This window comes from Pelodiscus sinensis, chromosome 3, assembly GCF_052426305.1.
Source record: "Pelodiscus sinensis isolate ZL-2025 chromosome 3, ASM5242630v1, whole genome shotgun sequence".
NCBI classification, from domain to species: domain Eukaryota; kingdom Metazoa; phylum Chordata; order Testudines; family Trionychidae; genus Pelodiscus; species Pelodiscus sinensis.
The window spans coordinates 96,159,775-96,176,446 of NC_143054.1; the positions used below are offsets into that span (position 1 = coordinate 96,159,775).

General features: G+C 42.5%; 1 protein-coding gene across 1 annotated transcript in view; it reads right to left on the reverse strand.

Annotated features, from left to right (window-relative positions):
- Nucleotides 1-4,182: 4,182 nt before the first annotated feature.
- Nucleotides 4,183-16,672, reverse strand: part of MOXD1 (monooxygenase DBH like 1) — a 72,037-nt gene continuing 59,547 nt past the window's right edge. Inside the window, exons 9-12 of the mRNA XM_006127288.5 lie at nt 16,120-16,179; nt 12,870-13,012; nt 8,997-9,165; nt 4,183-4,660 (exon numbers count right to left, since the gene is read on the reverse strand). Of these exons, the coding sequence (XP_006127350.2) occupies nt 4,490-4,660; nt 8,997-9,165; nt 12,870-13,012; nt 16,120-16,179 (543 nt within the window). The 3' untranslated portion in view covers nt 4,183-4,489. The remainder of the gene's footprint in view (nt 4,661-8,996; nt 9,166-12,869; nt 13,013-16,119; nt 16,180-16,672) is intronic.

Genomic DNA, 16,672 nt, shown 5'->3' on the forward strand with positions numbered 1-16,672 from the left:
TAAGCAGCAGCAGAGACTGTCTGTCTACAGACTTCAGAAGATAACACTAGCTTTATATGTTGAAGGTAATCTTCAAAGCCTTAGGGACTTTAATTGACGTTAAAGCTGTATTTTAAATGACAGCTTGGGTTCTGTAGAAGTTAATGGTACTTGCCCTAAAAAAGCATTTTTATGAATTAGTGTGCTGTGTCAAGCTGTGAAGTGTAGTATAGAAAGATATGTCTGCCAATGAAATGTATTGCTTTAGGTCAGGGGTTTCAAACTCCCAGCTTGCGAGAGTCCTGGAAAGCCAGGTGCGGGCCTGTCCATTCCTGTCCTTCAAGTCCCACCCCTTCCCACCATCGCTCCATCCTCCCCCCATGATGGCACCTCATCCCCTGGGGATGCAGCTTTGGAGATTACAGGGTGGCCTGGTGTGGGGCAGCAACAACAGTTAGCCCTCCCCACGCATGCTCCACGAGCTCTAGCTCCATAGGCTAGAGCTGTAGGGAAGCACAGTGTAGCAGAATGAGCGCAACTGTTCAGTGCACTCCATTACCCCATACCAGGGCCTCCCTTCTAGTAATCCCTGAAGCCACGTCCTTGGAAGATTGGATGACATTGGGGGCAGAGGGTGAGGCAATAGCAGGGGCCAGGGAGGGATTTGGGCATGAGAATGGACAGTGCATCCACCACTACCACACCAGCCTGTGGGATTCCTGGGCTTGATTGCACAACTGCTCCAACCAGGGATGGCCCATGGGCCAGGAATTTGAAATCCCTGCCTTAGATACTCTGAGGCTGCTTCACTATTGCTCTACACCTTCTGTGGTCATTTACAGCAGTGCAAAGTGGATTTAAACACTACTGTCAGAATGGTAGCATTTTTCACTTGCCTTGCTAAAGCATAAAAGTTTACATAGGCACAGGGCAATAGTGAATAGGGTGCTCCCAGGGCCGGCTTGAGCCATTCCTGCGCCCCGGGAAGCGGGCATGCAACGCATGCATGGCTCCACCCCTGGGCACATGGTGCATGCACAGCCCTGCCCCCCAGCACACCTTACAGCTGCAATCAGGTGCACAGAGCCTGATTGCAGCTCTAAGGGGTGCCACGCGGAATAGCTTGCTTTTGGGCCCTTAATAATGTCCCTTTGAATAACTGCCAACTTTCTTCAGTTGTTTTTCCCCTTAGTCTTGCTTCCCATGGGACCTTACTTACCAGCTCTCTGAGCTTACCGAAATCTGCCTCTCTGAAATCTGTTGTCTCCATTTTGCTGTTCTCCTTTCTACCATTCCTTAGAATCATAAACTGTACGATTTCATGATCACTTTCATTCAAGATGCCTTCCACTTTCAAATTCTCAACCAGTTCCTTCCTATTTGTTAAAATCAAAGCTAGAACAGCTTCCCTTCAATTGCTTTTTCAACCTTCTGAAATAAAATGTTGTCTTCAATGCAGTCCAAGAACTTATTGCATTGTCTGCCCCGCTGTGTTAGTTTCCCAACATATGTCTGGACAGTTGAATTTCCCCATCACCACCAAATCCTACACTTTGGATCATTTTGTTAGTTGTTTAAAAAAAAAAGCCTCATCCACCTCTTCTACCTGGGTATAGAATCATAGAACCAGAGCTGGAAGAGACCTCAGTATATCATCAAGTCTAGCCCTCTGCTCTAGGGAGGTGGCCTGTAGCATGACATCACCCTTGTTTTTTACCTCCGTTAGCCTAATCCAGAGACTCTCAACACATCTGTCTCCTACATCCATCTGCACCTCAGTCCAAGTGTATACATTTTTAATATACAAGGCAACACTTCCTCCCTTCCCCCCCATCCTTCCTGAGTAAGAGGTACCCTTCTATACCAATATTCCAATTGTGTGTATTATCCCACCAAGTCTCTGTGATACCAACAATGTCATAGTTGTGTTTATTTATTAGCACTTCAAGTTCTTCCTGCTTATTACCCATACTTCTTGCATTTGTATAGAGGCATCTAAGATATTGATTTGATCTTGCCTCCCAGTTCTGCCTTGTCCCTCCTTTTTCTCTGCTTTTATAGCCCACACTCCCTCCCATTTCTGACCCATCTCCCAGGTCTCCATGTTCTTCACTTACCTGTGGGCTTTGGTCACCTTCCCCCATTGAACCTAGTTTAAAGCCTTCCTCACTAGGTTAGCCAGTCTGCATCCAAATACGGTCTTCCCCTTCCTCGAAAGGTGAACCACATCCCTTCTTAGCAGTCCTTCTTGGAACAGCATCCCATGGTCGAGGAAGCCAAAGCCCTCCTGGCGACACCATCTTCGCAGCCAGGCATTCACCTCCAGGATGCACCTGTCTCTGCCTGGGCCCCTACCTTTGACAGGAAGGATTGAAGAGAATACCACCTGCGCTCCAAACTCCTTCACCCGTACTCCCAGAGCCCTGTAGTCACTTTTGATCCACTCAGTGTCACATCTTGCAATATCATTAGTGCCCAAATGGATGAGTAGCATTGGGTAGTAGTCAAAAGCCTGGATAAGCCTCAACAATGCTTCTGTAACATCTTGGATATGGGCCCAATTGTGCCAATACCAACACCAAAATTGTGGGTTAGACATACACACACACACACGCCAAAAATCAAGAAATTGACTTTATTTTGACAGATTTTTTAAAAAGTATTTTGGAATGTTTTAATTTGCCTTTCAATTTTTGAGCTTTTAGGGTCCAGTTTTCTTGCTTTTCTGCCAAACCATGTGGATTGAAATTATTATAATAAAAGTTGAGATCTTTTTCCAGAAACTGGAGTTTTAAAAACCAACAACCTATTGCAAGATTCACAAGAAAATCATGTATTTGCAACAGTGGAGAAATCAGCAGAATGCAAGGTAAGAAAGGAGAGAGAGCAAGGAGATGATGGAGAAGGAAACATTCTATAGATTTTGAGGGGCTTCCTCTACCTTGGTCTCCTTTGTTGTAGTATCTGAGCAAGACACAATCTTTAACATATTCCTACTGGAGACACAGAGAAGCTCAGGGAAAAATTTCCAAAAGTATTGGGCCCCTAAAATGTACCTGTCACATAAAAAGCAATGTTGGCCTGCAGGGGTTAAATTTGTATTCCTCTAGGTCATCCATGAGCCCTGCTGGCAAAAATACCAGGTGTTCTTTATCAGACAGCCTTCATCAGCTGCAATTCCCTATGCTTGCTAGCTGACAGCCGAGTATGGGATAACTAACACGATCACTGGGAGTCCTGTCCCTCTGTGAGTCTCACCAGGGACCTAGACCTTGAAGAGTGCCCTGGACCCCCAGCTGGAGCCACACCCACTGGTGTGCAGTGACCGGAATGGGACTCCTCACAGACTGAAGGGGTGTAAGCATTTCTAAGTGCCTGTTGCTCATTTATATGCATTGCTTTGCCTATGCTTATTGTTGCTGTGTAACCATTTGGCAGTATTAAGCCTGTAATAGTAGTGACGTAGTGAGATTAATAAAAGCAACTATCTCTAATCGACTCTGTCTTGAAGTGAATCCACAATCCTGTTGGACCATCCCCCCTGTGAGTTCACAGTACCCAATGGGATTTTTAAAAGTGCCTAAGAAGGTCAGGCACACATCTTCCAGTGAAATTAAATGCCTTTGAAAATCCCCCTAAGTCATTTGCCTAAACATACAGCAAGCAGAGTAGGAAAATAAACCCCAGTCTACCTACCGAGTCTTGAATTGACACTTCTAGTATCGGGCCATCATTCTCCTCTAAAGGCTCAGAAATTAGAGGACCCTATCACTGTTCCAGCATTACCTGGCATGCATTACAAACAACACACCTCAGAGGAAAAGCTACACTCCATTGTCTGGAAGCTGGGGGGCAGAGTTCCTGTGCTAGAGCCCATGCAAAGACAAAGTCTCTCTGCGTGGATAGTTTTGGCCTCTACAATGATCTTTGGGGTACTGCCCTGCACCATTTCCCTTGGAGGAGAAACCCTGCACCCTTATCTCCCCTCAAAGGGACTATGAAGGAGAGAGTGCGCATAGGATTTCCTGCAGAAATTACTTCCCCAACTGCTCTCGCGAATTTTACTGCAGTGAGGAGAGAGCCACCCCAACGTGTGTATAGTTACTCAGGTATATAAATGTTTGCAGGATCAAGCCTTCAATTAGTAGTCTTCATAATTTACATGTCTCAAGAATGAAGACAAAATAAACAGCACATTCCATGTTGATTAAAGTGAAATACTTAAATTTTCATTTATTAATTTTATCTGGATACAGAACTGTTTCTAGAAACATTGTGTGAAGTGCCAGGATAAGCTGTTACAAAACTGTAAGGGAAACTATTTTGATATTATAACATAGCAGTGTTCTTTATACATACTATACATCGAAAACAAAATAAACAGTGTTTTCAGAAGAAGTAAACATTTTATTTTGAACTAATAAATTTAGTTTTTTTAATATATAAAAAAATAAATCTACAATAGCAACAGTGCATGACATACAGAACATACACGAAAACAACTGCATTATTATACAAAGGGCCAACTGTTCCTGAGGGTACTGAGTACAACACATGCAATGAACAGCAGGTTAAGCAATAAACTGCCATGTAAATAGGAAGATGACTCTGAGGTACATATTTCTGGCTCTGTTCTGTATGGTCTCTCAATTTCAGGAGGTATAGCTGTCATGCCTTGCATCTACAGTTAAAAAATAATTGAAAATGATCAGATTTTCTCTCATATAAGGTAAGTAGTTTTTATTTTATTAGTCCAATGTTTGCATCACAAACTGTTAGCATGTAACATTTACACTGTGGTACTGTAGTGGCCCTTCCTCTGTAGCTGTCAAAAATCAACAGACCACTATGTTCCGGATCAAATTCTCAGCTGGTGTAAATCAGCATAGATGCATTGCAATCAGTTTATTAAGAGCAACTCCTCACAGAAGGTCTGGAAGTGAGGATATTCTGGTATAGGTCTTTTTCAATCACTCCTGTTTAATATGTAATTAAAGTGGAAGAACTTAATTGGGCCAGAGAAAGAATGATTCTCTCTCTCTCTCTCTAGCCCAATGGTTAAAGCACTCACTGAGGCTACATCTAGACTGCAGGCTTCTTTCGGAAGAAGCTTTTCCAGAAGAGATCTTCTGAAAAAACTTCTGAAAGAGAGATTCCACACTGCCAAAGCACATCGAAAAAGCGATCTGCTTTTTAGAAAGATAGCGTCCACACTGAATGGACTCTCTCGCATTTAAACTATGATTACTATGGACTGAGTAGCCACCAGGGCACCTGTGCTTTTTCCTCTTTCCTCTTCTTCCAAAAGAACTCTCTCTTCCCCATCCCCACACACCTTTTTCCGAAAGAGCTCTTTTGGAAAAAGGCTTCTTCCTCGTAGAAAGAGAATTACCAATGCCGGAAAAACCCCTTTGTTCTTTCAATTTTCTTTCTAAAGAATGCAACTGCAGAGTGGACGTAACTGACTTTTTTTGGAAAAATGGCCGTTTTCCTGAAAAAACACTCTGTAGTGTAAACATACACTGAGAGGTGAGAGATTCCAGTTTAAATCCTTTCTCATGGGGCAGAGGGAGCACTTGAATTGGGCATCTCCCTCTGATGAGAAAGGGCCTCTTTTACCAAAACCCCTCCTGTACTCCTCCCTCCACATACCACCTATTTGGAAGGCACTAGATAGCCTCTGAGCATGCCTACTGGATTGGGCCCAACAGGCAGAAGGATGTCTATCTTTCACTGATTCATGGATTACACTGGGGCTCTGATGGACAATCTACACACCTTGAGTGAGGCAGCTGTGCCTACCCAGAGGCAGAAAGTGAGGTACTGAGGGAACTTTCACAGCAAACATTTTAGACACAAAGTGAGTTTAGGCACCTGTAGAGTTAGGGGGCATCTGAGTGTGGGCTTTGTGGATTAGTAGCAGCACTTATAACTGGGGTTTAAGTGCCTGGCTCACGGTTCTTCAGAAGCAGCAGGTTTCATGCTGTCCGCGCTTGCAGTGTCCTCTGCACATCCACCCTCAAAGAGTGGAATGGAGGGGACTGCTGCTCACAATAATGATGATGGAAAATAATCTTCAGAGAGTACTCCTTGTGACCTCAATGCCATTGTGATGCAACTCCCACAATCCCCATTTGCCCGTTTTGACATGAGAGTGGGGAATGGTGTGCACTCTGATTGTTGTGTTTCTTGTAGTAGGCTCCACATTAAGATAAACAACAATTTGAATGGAAAACAAACATGAATATATTGGAGATAAATAAGGGTATGTCTACACTACCCCGCTAGTTCGAACTAGCGGGGTAATGTAGGCATACCGCACTTGCAAATGAAGCCCGGGATTTGAATTTCCCGGGCTTCATTTGCATAAGCCAGCCGGCGCCATTTTTAAATGCCGGCTTGTTCGAACCCCGTGCCGCGCGGCTACACGCAGCACGGGCTAGATAGTTCGAACTAGCAAGCCATTCCGCACTATCTGTATGCCTCGTGGAATTATTTCAAAATTATTCCAACTTCTGTAAACCTTATTCTGTGATGAATAACGCCTATTCTGAAATAGCTATTGCGAAACAAGGTGTGTGTAGATGCTCTACTTCTTCTATTTTGAAATAACCCCTCAACAGAGCCATTCTAAGTTATTCCTCCTGGGGCTCTAAATCAAGATAGCACATCTACATTAAGGAAGCCTGTCTCAGACTAATTTTGAGGCTTCTCTGCAGTGTAGATGTTCTATTTCGAAATAAACTATTTTGGAATAACTATTCTGGACTAGCTTATTCCGAAATAACTGTGTAGTGTAGATGTAGCCTTGCAGTCCTACATTTCTATGATTCTATGATCAAGGGTATGGAATGGATTTCATATGAGAAGAGACTAAAAAAATAAGGGCTCTTCATATGAGGAGAGAGACTAACAAAAATTAGAAAAGAGACGACTAAGGGGGATATCGTAGAAGGAGAATGGTGTGGAAAAAGTGAACAGAGAAGTTATTTACATTTTCCCACTATATAAAAAACCAGAGGTCAATGAAATTAATATGCAGCAGGTTTAATACAAACAAGAGGAAGTACTTTTTTACATACTGCACAGTTAACCAGTGGAACTCATTGCTATTCAAGGATGGGGTAAGAAACACTGCTTTGCCACTCCACCACTGGCATCTGTGTGCCTACAGATCATATTATCAACCAAACAATTGCATCTGGGCTGCTTTAACTCATGGCCAGACGGGACAGCCCAGAATCAAATAGCCACAACTGGCTCCATGATGCCTTTTCTTTCATGCTCAGCAGAGTTCAGATAGAGGATAATTGATCCCTGAAGCTGTTTACAATGGAGTGAGCTATGCATTACAGTATTTCCTCCCCTGATGATACACTGGGTGTTCAAATAGTGCTTTGTCAATGCATGGTCAGCAGCTATGCTATTCCTTTTCTCACAGAGGGACTGATAAAAGGTGGTAAGACATTAAGAGCTGCTGTTAACTCAGTGGAGGATTACTTTTTACTTTACATTTCAAAGTGAATTTAGTGCTCAGAGAGAAACATCCTTGGAGGATGAAATCCTAAAACCAGACACAGGCGAAATATGGCAATTGGCAAACATGAATTTCCTTTCCTTGGCCTACCAATGCACCTGGTCAGTGAACTAGACCAGGAGCAAACTGGCAATCACAATAGGCCCAGGAAATGGGTTGAGAATAGCCCTCCCCATGACATCACCCTTGCATGCTCCTCCCCCTTTCCCAGCCCCAGGAGCGGCTTGCCATGTTTATCCGCCTCCTCCTCCAGCAGCCACCAGCCAGCCTGTAAGGGGGTCACAGGTCCCCAAGCCCTTGCCTGGGACGTCTTCCGGACTACCTCTTTACTCTCGCCCTCCCTCCGGGGTCCCGATCCGGTCAGACCGGCAGGGATGGGACCCCTCTTTCGGGCTTCTGGATACCCCTGGCATTAACGGCCACTTGTGCCAACTGTGATGGGGAATCTGGTTTCAATGGGGAGGGAGTCCTCGGTGGGAAAGGGAGGCTCGGGCCCTCCCTCTCTCCAAGCCTCAGCCCAGGACCCTAAGGCTACAGGGACCCTTTGTCTCTGTCCTGACTGGCGGGGCTGTAGCCCTCAACTCGCCAGTCTGCAGGCCTCTGTTCCCGGCCCCAATCTGGGCTACTTCCTTTCCCTCCATTTCCCCCTCCTGGCGTCTTACTGCCAGGTCTTCCTCTCAGCCCCTCCCCGAATACCTGGTTCCTGGCTCACTCCTCTCCTGTTCACCTTCCTCCTTCCCTCCTCCCACTGCGCACTGGCACAGTGAGCCTCTTTTGAAGGGCCCACTTTCTCTTCGCCCCGCTCCTTGCAGTGGCGTCCAAGCGTTGCATCACACCCTGCCCCACCCCTTAACGTGGCATCCAGACGTTTCCCCATGTCCGGCCCGCCCCCTGTGGCAGTGTTCGGGAGTTCCAGCATGCCCGCCCTGACCCCTTTACTCCCAGCCGCGGTGGACACCGCTTGCTCCAGTGCATCCAACACTTCTTGCTGCCGCAGCTTCATGTCCACACTGGTCTGGCCACGAGTGTGGGGCCATATCACCCCGTCACACGGCACTTCGGTTGATGGCCCACTGGGAAATTCCCGGTATCCCGCCTGGCCAGTCCACCCCTGAACTAGATCAACTCCTATGGTCAGAGATGTAGTCTCCATGACCTTTGACCCAAAGGTGATGAAAAGCTCCTCACTCTATTACCAATCCCATGTGTTAGGTGGAGTCCTAATTTTACAGATTTACCCTGTCAGTGCTCACATCAGAGGAAAATATCAATAATATGTATCAACTTTTTCCAACCTTTTTCCAACTGATTTTCTAACAGCCATGAGAAGCGAAGGAAAGACATATAATCAACTACTTGTTTTCCATCAATTCAAGAACAATAACTCCCATTTGAGTCCCTCAAAAAAAAATCCCATTATATTCATAGTATTGTTACTTCTTCAATAGCCCTTGGACAGCTAATGCAAGAATAAACTTACCGACCATTCTGCACTGTCAGTTTTTGAGCATCTCACATTCACTGGCAGTCTCAGAACAAGCTCATTGTAGGAGAGACCCTCTGATCTGGACCATTTAAACTTGTTCATCGCATCCATGAAAGAGAGATTTTTATATTGTTTTGGACTTTTGATAATGAAAGGCCATGTTCTGAACAAAAGAAAAATCCCTCATTAAGTCATTAACATTCATAAACAAAGGTATATACAATCCCCTTCTCACAAAGACAAACTCAATTTATTTCTAACGGTAGAAAACTCTCTTAGCACAGAAATATGGTTGCTATCTGGGATATCTTCCCCCTGCAAAAGATTTGAAAACCAGAAAACACTCAACTAGGTTTCCCTATGCAACCTTAGCTCTCCCCTCTTTCAGCAATGTCATCACACACACACACACACACACACACACACACACACACACACACACACACACACTTACTTTTTACTCTTCACATCACACACTTGCTGAAATCATAACATCATAGAATTGTAGGGATGGCAAGGACCTCAAGAGGTCAAGTCCAGTCCCCCTGAACTGAGGCAGGATCAAGTAAACCTAGACCATCTCTGACAGGTATTTATCCATACTATTTTCACAGCCTCCATTGGAAACCTATTTGAAAGCTTATCTAACCATACAGTCAGAAAAATGTTTTTTTTTAAATCTAGCCTAAATCTCCCATGCTGCAAATTAAGCCCATTACTTCTTGACCTACCTTCAGTGCACAGAGAGATCAACTATTCACCATGCTTTATATAATAGCTTTTGACATATCTGAAGACTGTTCTCAGTTCCCCAAACCCCTCTCTTCTTTTCTCAAGTCTAAACATGCCCAGTTTTTTTTTAACCTTGCCTCACAGATCAGGTTTTCTAACCTTTTATCATTTTTCTACTCTCCGCTGGACTCTTTCCAGTTTGTCCCTCCCCTCGCCCAGAATTGGATACAGTATTCCTCAGCAGTGCTTAGTAAAGGGGCAAGCCCAGCAGAGTCCAGGAGCTAGCCCCGCTGTGACTCTGCATGTTAAACGTTGTAAGAGCCGACCCAGCTCTTACCATGTTTAAAGTGCAGAGCCGCAGTGGTCCCGGAGCCAGTGCGAGCTGGGACTGAGCTGGGCTTGCTTAGTCCCAGCTTGCGCCAGATCTGGAACCTACCCTCATTGCAGCTCTGCAGTTTAAATGTAAAAGGAGCCGGGCTGACTGCACACTTGCCTCCTACTACACTTAAACTGCAGAGTAGCAGTGGGGTAGCTCCTGGACCCAGCATGAGCGGGGAATGAGCACTTCCCTTTATCAACTAATTGTGTACACAATTAGCCAATTAACGGCCTCTTAACATCCTTAGTTAAAACCTTGTTTATTTACAAAGAATATATGTAGAGGCCTGGACCCCTGAACAGAACAGGAATCAAACATCAGGAAATAGTTTCTATGCTCACTGTTACAAGTTCTTTTCAGCCAACACTCTACCCAAAAAACTTTCTAGCCTTTTTCTCAGAGCTATGATTACAGTAATTGTTCTCCCTGTCTCCTCAGCTTTTAGCTACTTTTCTGAAGTTTCTGCTGCTTCTCATCCCACACTAAAATCACACAGTTCTAACAACTTAATTCTATGTCTCTACATTTGTTAACAGACATCTAGGAAATTCTGAGCTGCATGGTTCAGTCACTGCCCAGTTTTGCATGCAGTGTAGTCTAGTGATAATTTTCCATTGTTTCCACTGTCACTGAACAAAGGGGCATTTAGTTGTTCCCATAGGGTACATCTACCTTGCACAACTATTCCGGGATACTGGAGGTATCCTGAAATAGTTACCCTGTGTCTGCACAAGCTGCCTGTTATTTTGAAATAACGGGCAGCTTTTGTAAGTGTGGGGAAGCTATTTCAGGATATTCCTGGTATCCCAAAATAGCCAGGCAGTGTTGCTGTACCCTAAGTGTGCATTTTCAAATATTTTTTTAAATAACAGCGCACTATTTCACCATCCTGGTAAACCTCATTGCACGAGGGATAAGGGATGGCTCAAAACAGCTTGTTATTTCAAAATTTGGCGCTGTGTAGATGCACCAAATTTCAAAATAAGCAATTTTGAAATAGATTTGAAATAAGATATGCAATTTGTGTAGCACAAATTGCATATCTTATTTCTAGTTTAGGGTGCTGTGCAGATGCACCCTTAGTTAGCTGGAGTGTAGTGGTGTACATAACAGTAACAAAGCGTTGCTTAGGGAAAACGTTACTAAAAACTTTTCTTTTTTTACCTACAAATACTTTTGTTTCACAACACAAAGGGTGCATCAAAACAGCAGCCTAACCTCAAAATAAGATACACAATTTGAGCTACGCAAATTGTGCCTCTTATTTCGAAACTATTTCAAAATAGCTTATTTGAAATTTGGTGAGTCTACAATGCACCAAATTTTGAAATAACATGCTATTTCAAGCCATCCCTTATCCCACGTGCAATGAGGTTTACCAGGATGGTTGAAATAGCATATCCATTATTTCGAAAAATATTTCAAAATAACAGGTGGCTTGTGTAGACGTACCCTAAGTGTACATTTTCATAAATCAAGGCACAATATATTCAGCACACACCCACACAAGTTTCATTTCAGAAATGGTTTGAAGAGAAACAATGCACACCAATGACAAAAGCCAAGAGTCTTGGAATATTGTATCATACATCACTTGATTTGTTTCCTCCTCTTGCGCCTAAACTTCCTAATATGCGAGTGGGCTGTTTTAGGCCAGGTCTATTCTAGACCCAGAAGATCGGCTTAAGGCACGCAACTCAGCTATATAAATAATGTAGCTGGAGTCTACGTACTTTAAGCTGAGTTTGGTGCCATCTCCCCAGTGGGAAGTCAACGGGAGCAAATGATAGCAAAAGATCGATCTCTGGCATGGCAAGTGGAGACATGGCTTTAGAGACAGTCCTCTTGGCTATGTCTTACAAGAGGCACTTTTTCTACTGGAATAATTTTTTTTGTTACTGTTTCTACCCCTTTCATTTGCTGTCTTGTTTCATTCTCTTCCTGCTACCTCTGATCTCTTTTCTAGCCTTTTCATTACTGCTTCCCCTTTACTTCCTCTTGCTACTTGCAATTGTCCTTCTCTCCTGAGTCTCTACCTTCCCTCCACAGCTCCTTCCATCTCTATTTAATCCCTTGCTCTCACCATGCTCCTGTCCTATCACCCTTTTTTTGATCATTATTTCCAAATTATTTTTAGCTTTTGAATGCAAGCAGCAGTTCTAGGGCCTAATTCAGTGTAATTCAACTGACTTCAGGTCAACTGACTTTTAATTTAATCAGAGATTAATTAGGTTCCTAATGCCTAATCCATGAACACTATAACAACTTTTTTTTTAAACATTTATTAGCAAAAGGTGACCTTCAACAGCTTCTCAGGAACTAGTGTTGAAAACATTTTACCTGCTAATGGTAACTCATTTTACCATAGAATTAAGTGCAGCATGGTTCCTTCAGACTTTTGTTGTAATGACACTGAAAATGATGTTGCTCTGTCTACACTACCCATCAAACCTTTTTTCAATACCAGTGAAGGAGGTGCCTCATGACTGACAAGCATGGTCAGGAATGTGTCATTTTTTCTACTCTAAGCATATATTAAAAGTGCAACAATTATGAGATATCAGATGCTGGAAACAATTAGTAGCATTTCTTGTGTTTAATTCAAGTCATGCCAGTGATATTAGATGAGGCAACATACTATGTTATTACAAGGGGTTCAGATAATCATATGGTGTAACTATGCAATGATCTCACAGATCTGAATGAATGAATGAATAAATACTAGGTGCACACTCACTTATATTTCCTCTGCTTACCTGACTGGTCTATATATTTCCTTCACTCCAATAAAATGGAGTTGCTCCATTATGTCTGGAATACTTGCACATCGGGTAAGATTGATCCTTGGGTAGTACAGTAGGTAAGACAGGCACATTTCATTTCTGGTACTCAGACCACCCTGTAGATGAAGACGTTTTAGCAATATAAGTGTATGATTTCTCATATAAAGACAGTGATGATAATTAATATGTGAGCTAGTGAACTGTATATGAAAAAATATTGACCAGTATGGCAAGGTTATTCTGCATATTCAGTTATCAAGGAACAAAAATCAGTAATTTCTTCATAACAAAATGTATTAAAAGCCCACTTAACATTATTATCAGATATAAAAATAAATGTTAGCAAAAGCAGATACCAGTTTGTTACAGACAGTGAAGTCAGAATAACCTTCCTGCTATTTTACACCTTCATAATCTTTCATGAACCCTTATTTTGACACTATTTTCCAAAGTGAGTAAAAGGAAGATGGAGTAAATTCACACTGGGGTACTATGGTCTCGGTTACAGCAGGAAGAAGCAGTTGGCAATGAGGTTGATTCAAGAGTAACTCTATTTTAATACCTGTCCATGACTTGCCTTTCCTATTGTACACCACTTCTACTGGAAGACGGGGAAATCATTAGACATTGGCAGCAGTTTTATGGGAAATGAAGAGAATGTGAAGAAACCGTTGAAGACAATACACTGAAGCATCAACCTCACCTGACATGTAATCATGGAGGAGACTCACTAGCACTAAGGATGATGAAATATGGGAGGGCAATGGGACCAGACTGTGCTCCAACTGAGACATTTACAGTACTAACTCATTGGCATGTAAGTCAGACTTGTTTTGCTCACCAAAATGCCAAGCCAGTGGAACTATAGTTCTAGTACAGCACTTGGACAATGACCAAATCTACCAAGTGTCTGTGGGAAAAATTTTGAGGTCCATGGCAATATTTTGAAAGATTGAATGACATAACTCCTTCCCAAAGTCTATCATTAAGCATGGTAATTTTCTCAAGTGTCACTTATGCAACTGAATGATGCCGACCCCTGCACATAGACTAAAAGCAATGTGTACAAGAGATCATGATTAAGCCAGCCATGAACTATGTATGGATCGGAATTCTAGGCAATGAGGGAGAACACCTACTTCATACTGCTGAAATGAGAATGCAAATGTGGACACTGTAAAAGATAGGAGCTGACAGGCTACTTCCTAAAACAGTATGAGCCAGGATGCACTAGGATGATACTTTATTACTAGGTTGAAGAGTAAACACAGAATCAAAATATAAAAATTATGTAGTGCCTAAACATAGATACATACTATGAGGAGTTAGATCACAGAAATCCTCTTGGGGTTGTCCTCTGATGTGCTGATCATGCCACTGATGCTTGCCATCCAGTCCTCTGGGGCGCCCCACAACACTGTCCTGCTTGGCCAGAAACTCTAGAGTCTCTCCCAGCCAAAGCACAGTTGGAGTTCCCCCTCCCCTGTAGAGCAACACAGTCACTGAACCAGCTCATCATGGGAGGGCTCAGTTATGAAGACCCTGCACCCAGGAAACCAGCCATCAAAAAAGGACCAAAACCCCAGACAAATCCATCTTATTCTGTGTAAAATTTTACAAAGAGGAAGCACTCTGTTGACAGATAAAGCGAAGGAATGTGAGTGAATATCCCACAGTGCAGTGTTGTGGGAAGGCAGAGCTGCTCTATAAGCTCTGTGTGCTGAGGAATGTCAAAGCAGCACAGCCATCTCGGCACTCCTCCTGCCACAGTAGCAGTCTGCCTGCTGCTGTGTTCCTAGCAGAATAGAACAGATAGGAGCATTCCTCACTCAGCTGTCACATACTTTCCAGAGCTTTGAAAGGGGAGGGTCACATCCCAGCAGGACAGCAGAGATCACAAAACACTGAGCACAGCCATTAAGGGTAGGCATTGTGAGAAGCCAGTTCTCTGGACAAAACAGACGGCAGAATCCACACTGTAAATGCTCTCGCTGTTTTATTGACAAAATGTAGTTTTGTGGCAACAAACAGCAGGGACAAGGGCTTAGATGTTTCCAGAGGGTGTCTTAGGCTGTAAGGGGGGGGGGGGGCATCTTCCAGCATCTGGCAACTCCCCTATTGTTCAGTTCTCCCCGCTCATGTTCCTTTTGCCCAAGGTGGGAATTCTTTGTGCTCAGTGCAAACTTTTCTCACCTCGAGTGCAAAAGTACAAGATCCAAAATGGATTTCAGCATCAGGTGGCCTGGCCACATGTCTTTCTCAGACCAACCTCCATTTGGGCTTACATAGGCTTTAGGCTTAAGTACCGAATCATTAAGATCCTAAATTATCCCTAATGGACTTCATTAGCACATTTAGAATTAAAACCAGATTCATGCTTCATATTTCTAACTTCACATAAATAAAAGAATGATACATACACAAAAATAGGATATATACATCCAGCAGACTATAACTTTAAAATCAATATGTTGCATGAGTTATTTTTCTAAAGTGTCCTCGAGCTATATGTTCACATTCATAAGCCAGTTTTCATAAAGCACAAGAGGGGCATGACACACATTTAATTGTCTAATTACTATGAGTCAGACTCTGGTTTTGCAGTCCTTATTTGGTCTCTTAATTAGGGGAAATCATTCAGATGAAATCAATGGTTTTTTTGTCTGAGGACAAACTAAGTAAGGATTCCAGAATTTGACTCACTTTAATTAAGCACAGTTATGAGCACACAAGTTTTCAAGCACTAAACAGATTTGTTACATAGGATCACATATTTTGATTCTACATTTACTGCTCAACCTAGTAATACAGTATGTCAATCCCCCAAACTTCATACTTTTATATTATGTGAAGGAGACAAATGCATGTAAATATCATCCAACTGTGTTGAAATATGGAAGTTTTTCCTGGGGATAGATTTAGTATAGGCAACAATGTTTTTATGTTAATGAGGAATAAAAGAGAGCCAGAATAAGCATTGTCACATAAGAAATCAAACTTCAAAAGGGAAGCCTGATGCCTTACTTGCATGCTATACAATTACAATTAGATAATGACATATATTAATCTCTACATAAATCCATAAGCAGCTTTGGTGCTTTCACCTAATAATGCTTTACTCTTTGCAATATCATTTTTTCCCTTCCAAATAAGAGTATATCATTTATGTATTTATTTCAAAGATATATGCCTTCAGTGTCAACTCATTTGAATGCTTCCTTACCCATGTCATACGTGTTCGATTTGTAGTGTTGTAGCGACATTCTGTGATTAAATTATCCCCCTGAAACACAAAATATAAGAAATTCACAGTTCTGAAGTTTAACAACATTTGGTTCAGGTGATGATTTACTATTGCAAATGTTTAACAAATAATGATCAAAACACTGGAGTCCAATGATTTGAATCTTAGAAGGAACAGAGGATGAGTACATTAGCCCAGACTAAAACTTTGATGGTTTAGTTAATTCATTATTCATTATTCCCAGTAAGGGTAAATTAGTGTAGCTCCATTGACTTAAATGAATGCATGTCAATTTACACCAGCTAAAAACCTAGTCCATTTTCTGTACAGCAGTAGCACTCAAAAGCTCCAATCTGACTCAAGACCCTAACATATATGAAAATCTGTTTCTGGCATCCAAAATCCTTACAACCTATGAGTACAGATATTTTGCTTGGGGTAATCCTCTCAGTTTAAATGAAACTACCCATGTGAATAAGGAAAAGATTTCCACATAATAAAAGCACCATAATATTTGCGATGCTTGGCAGTC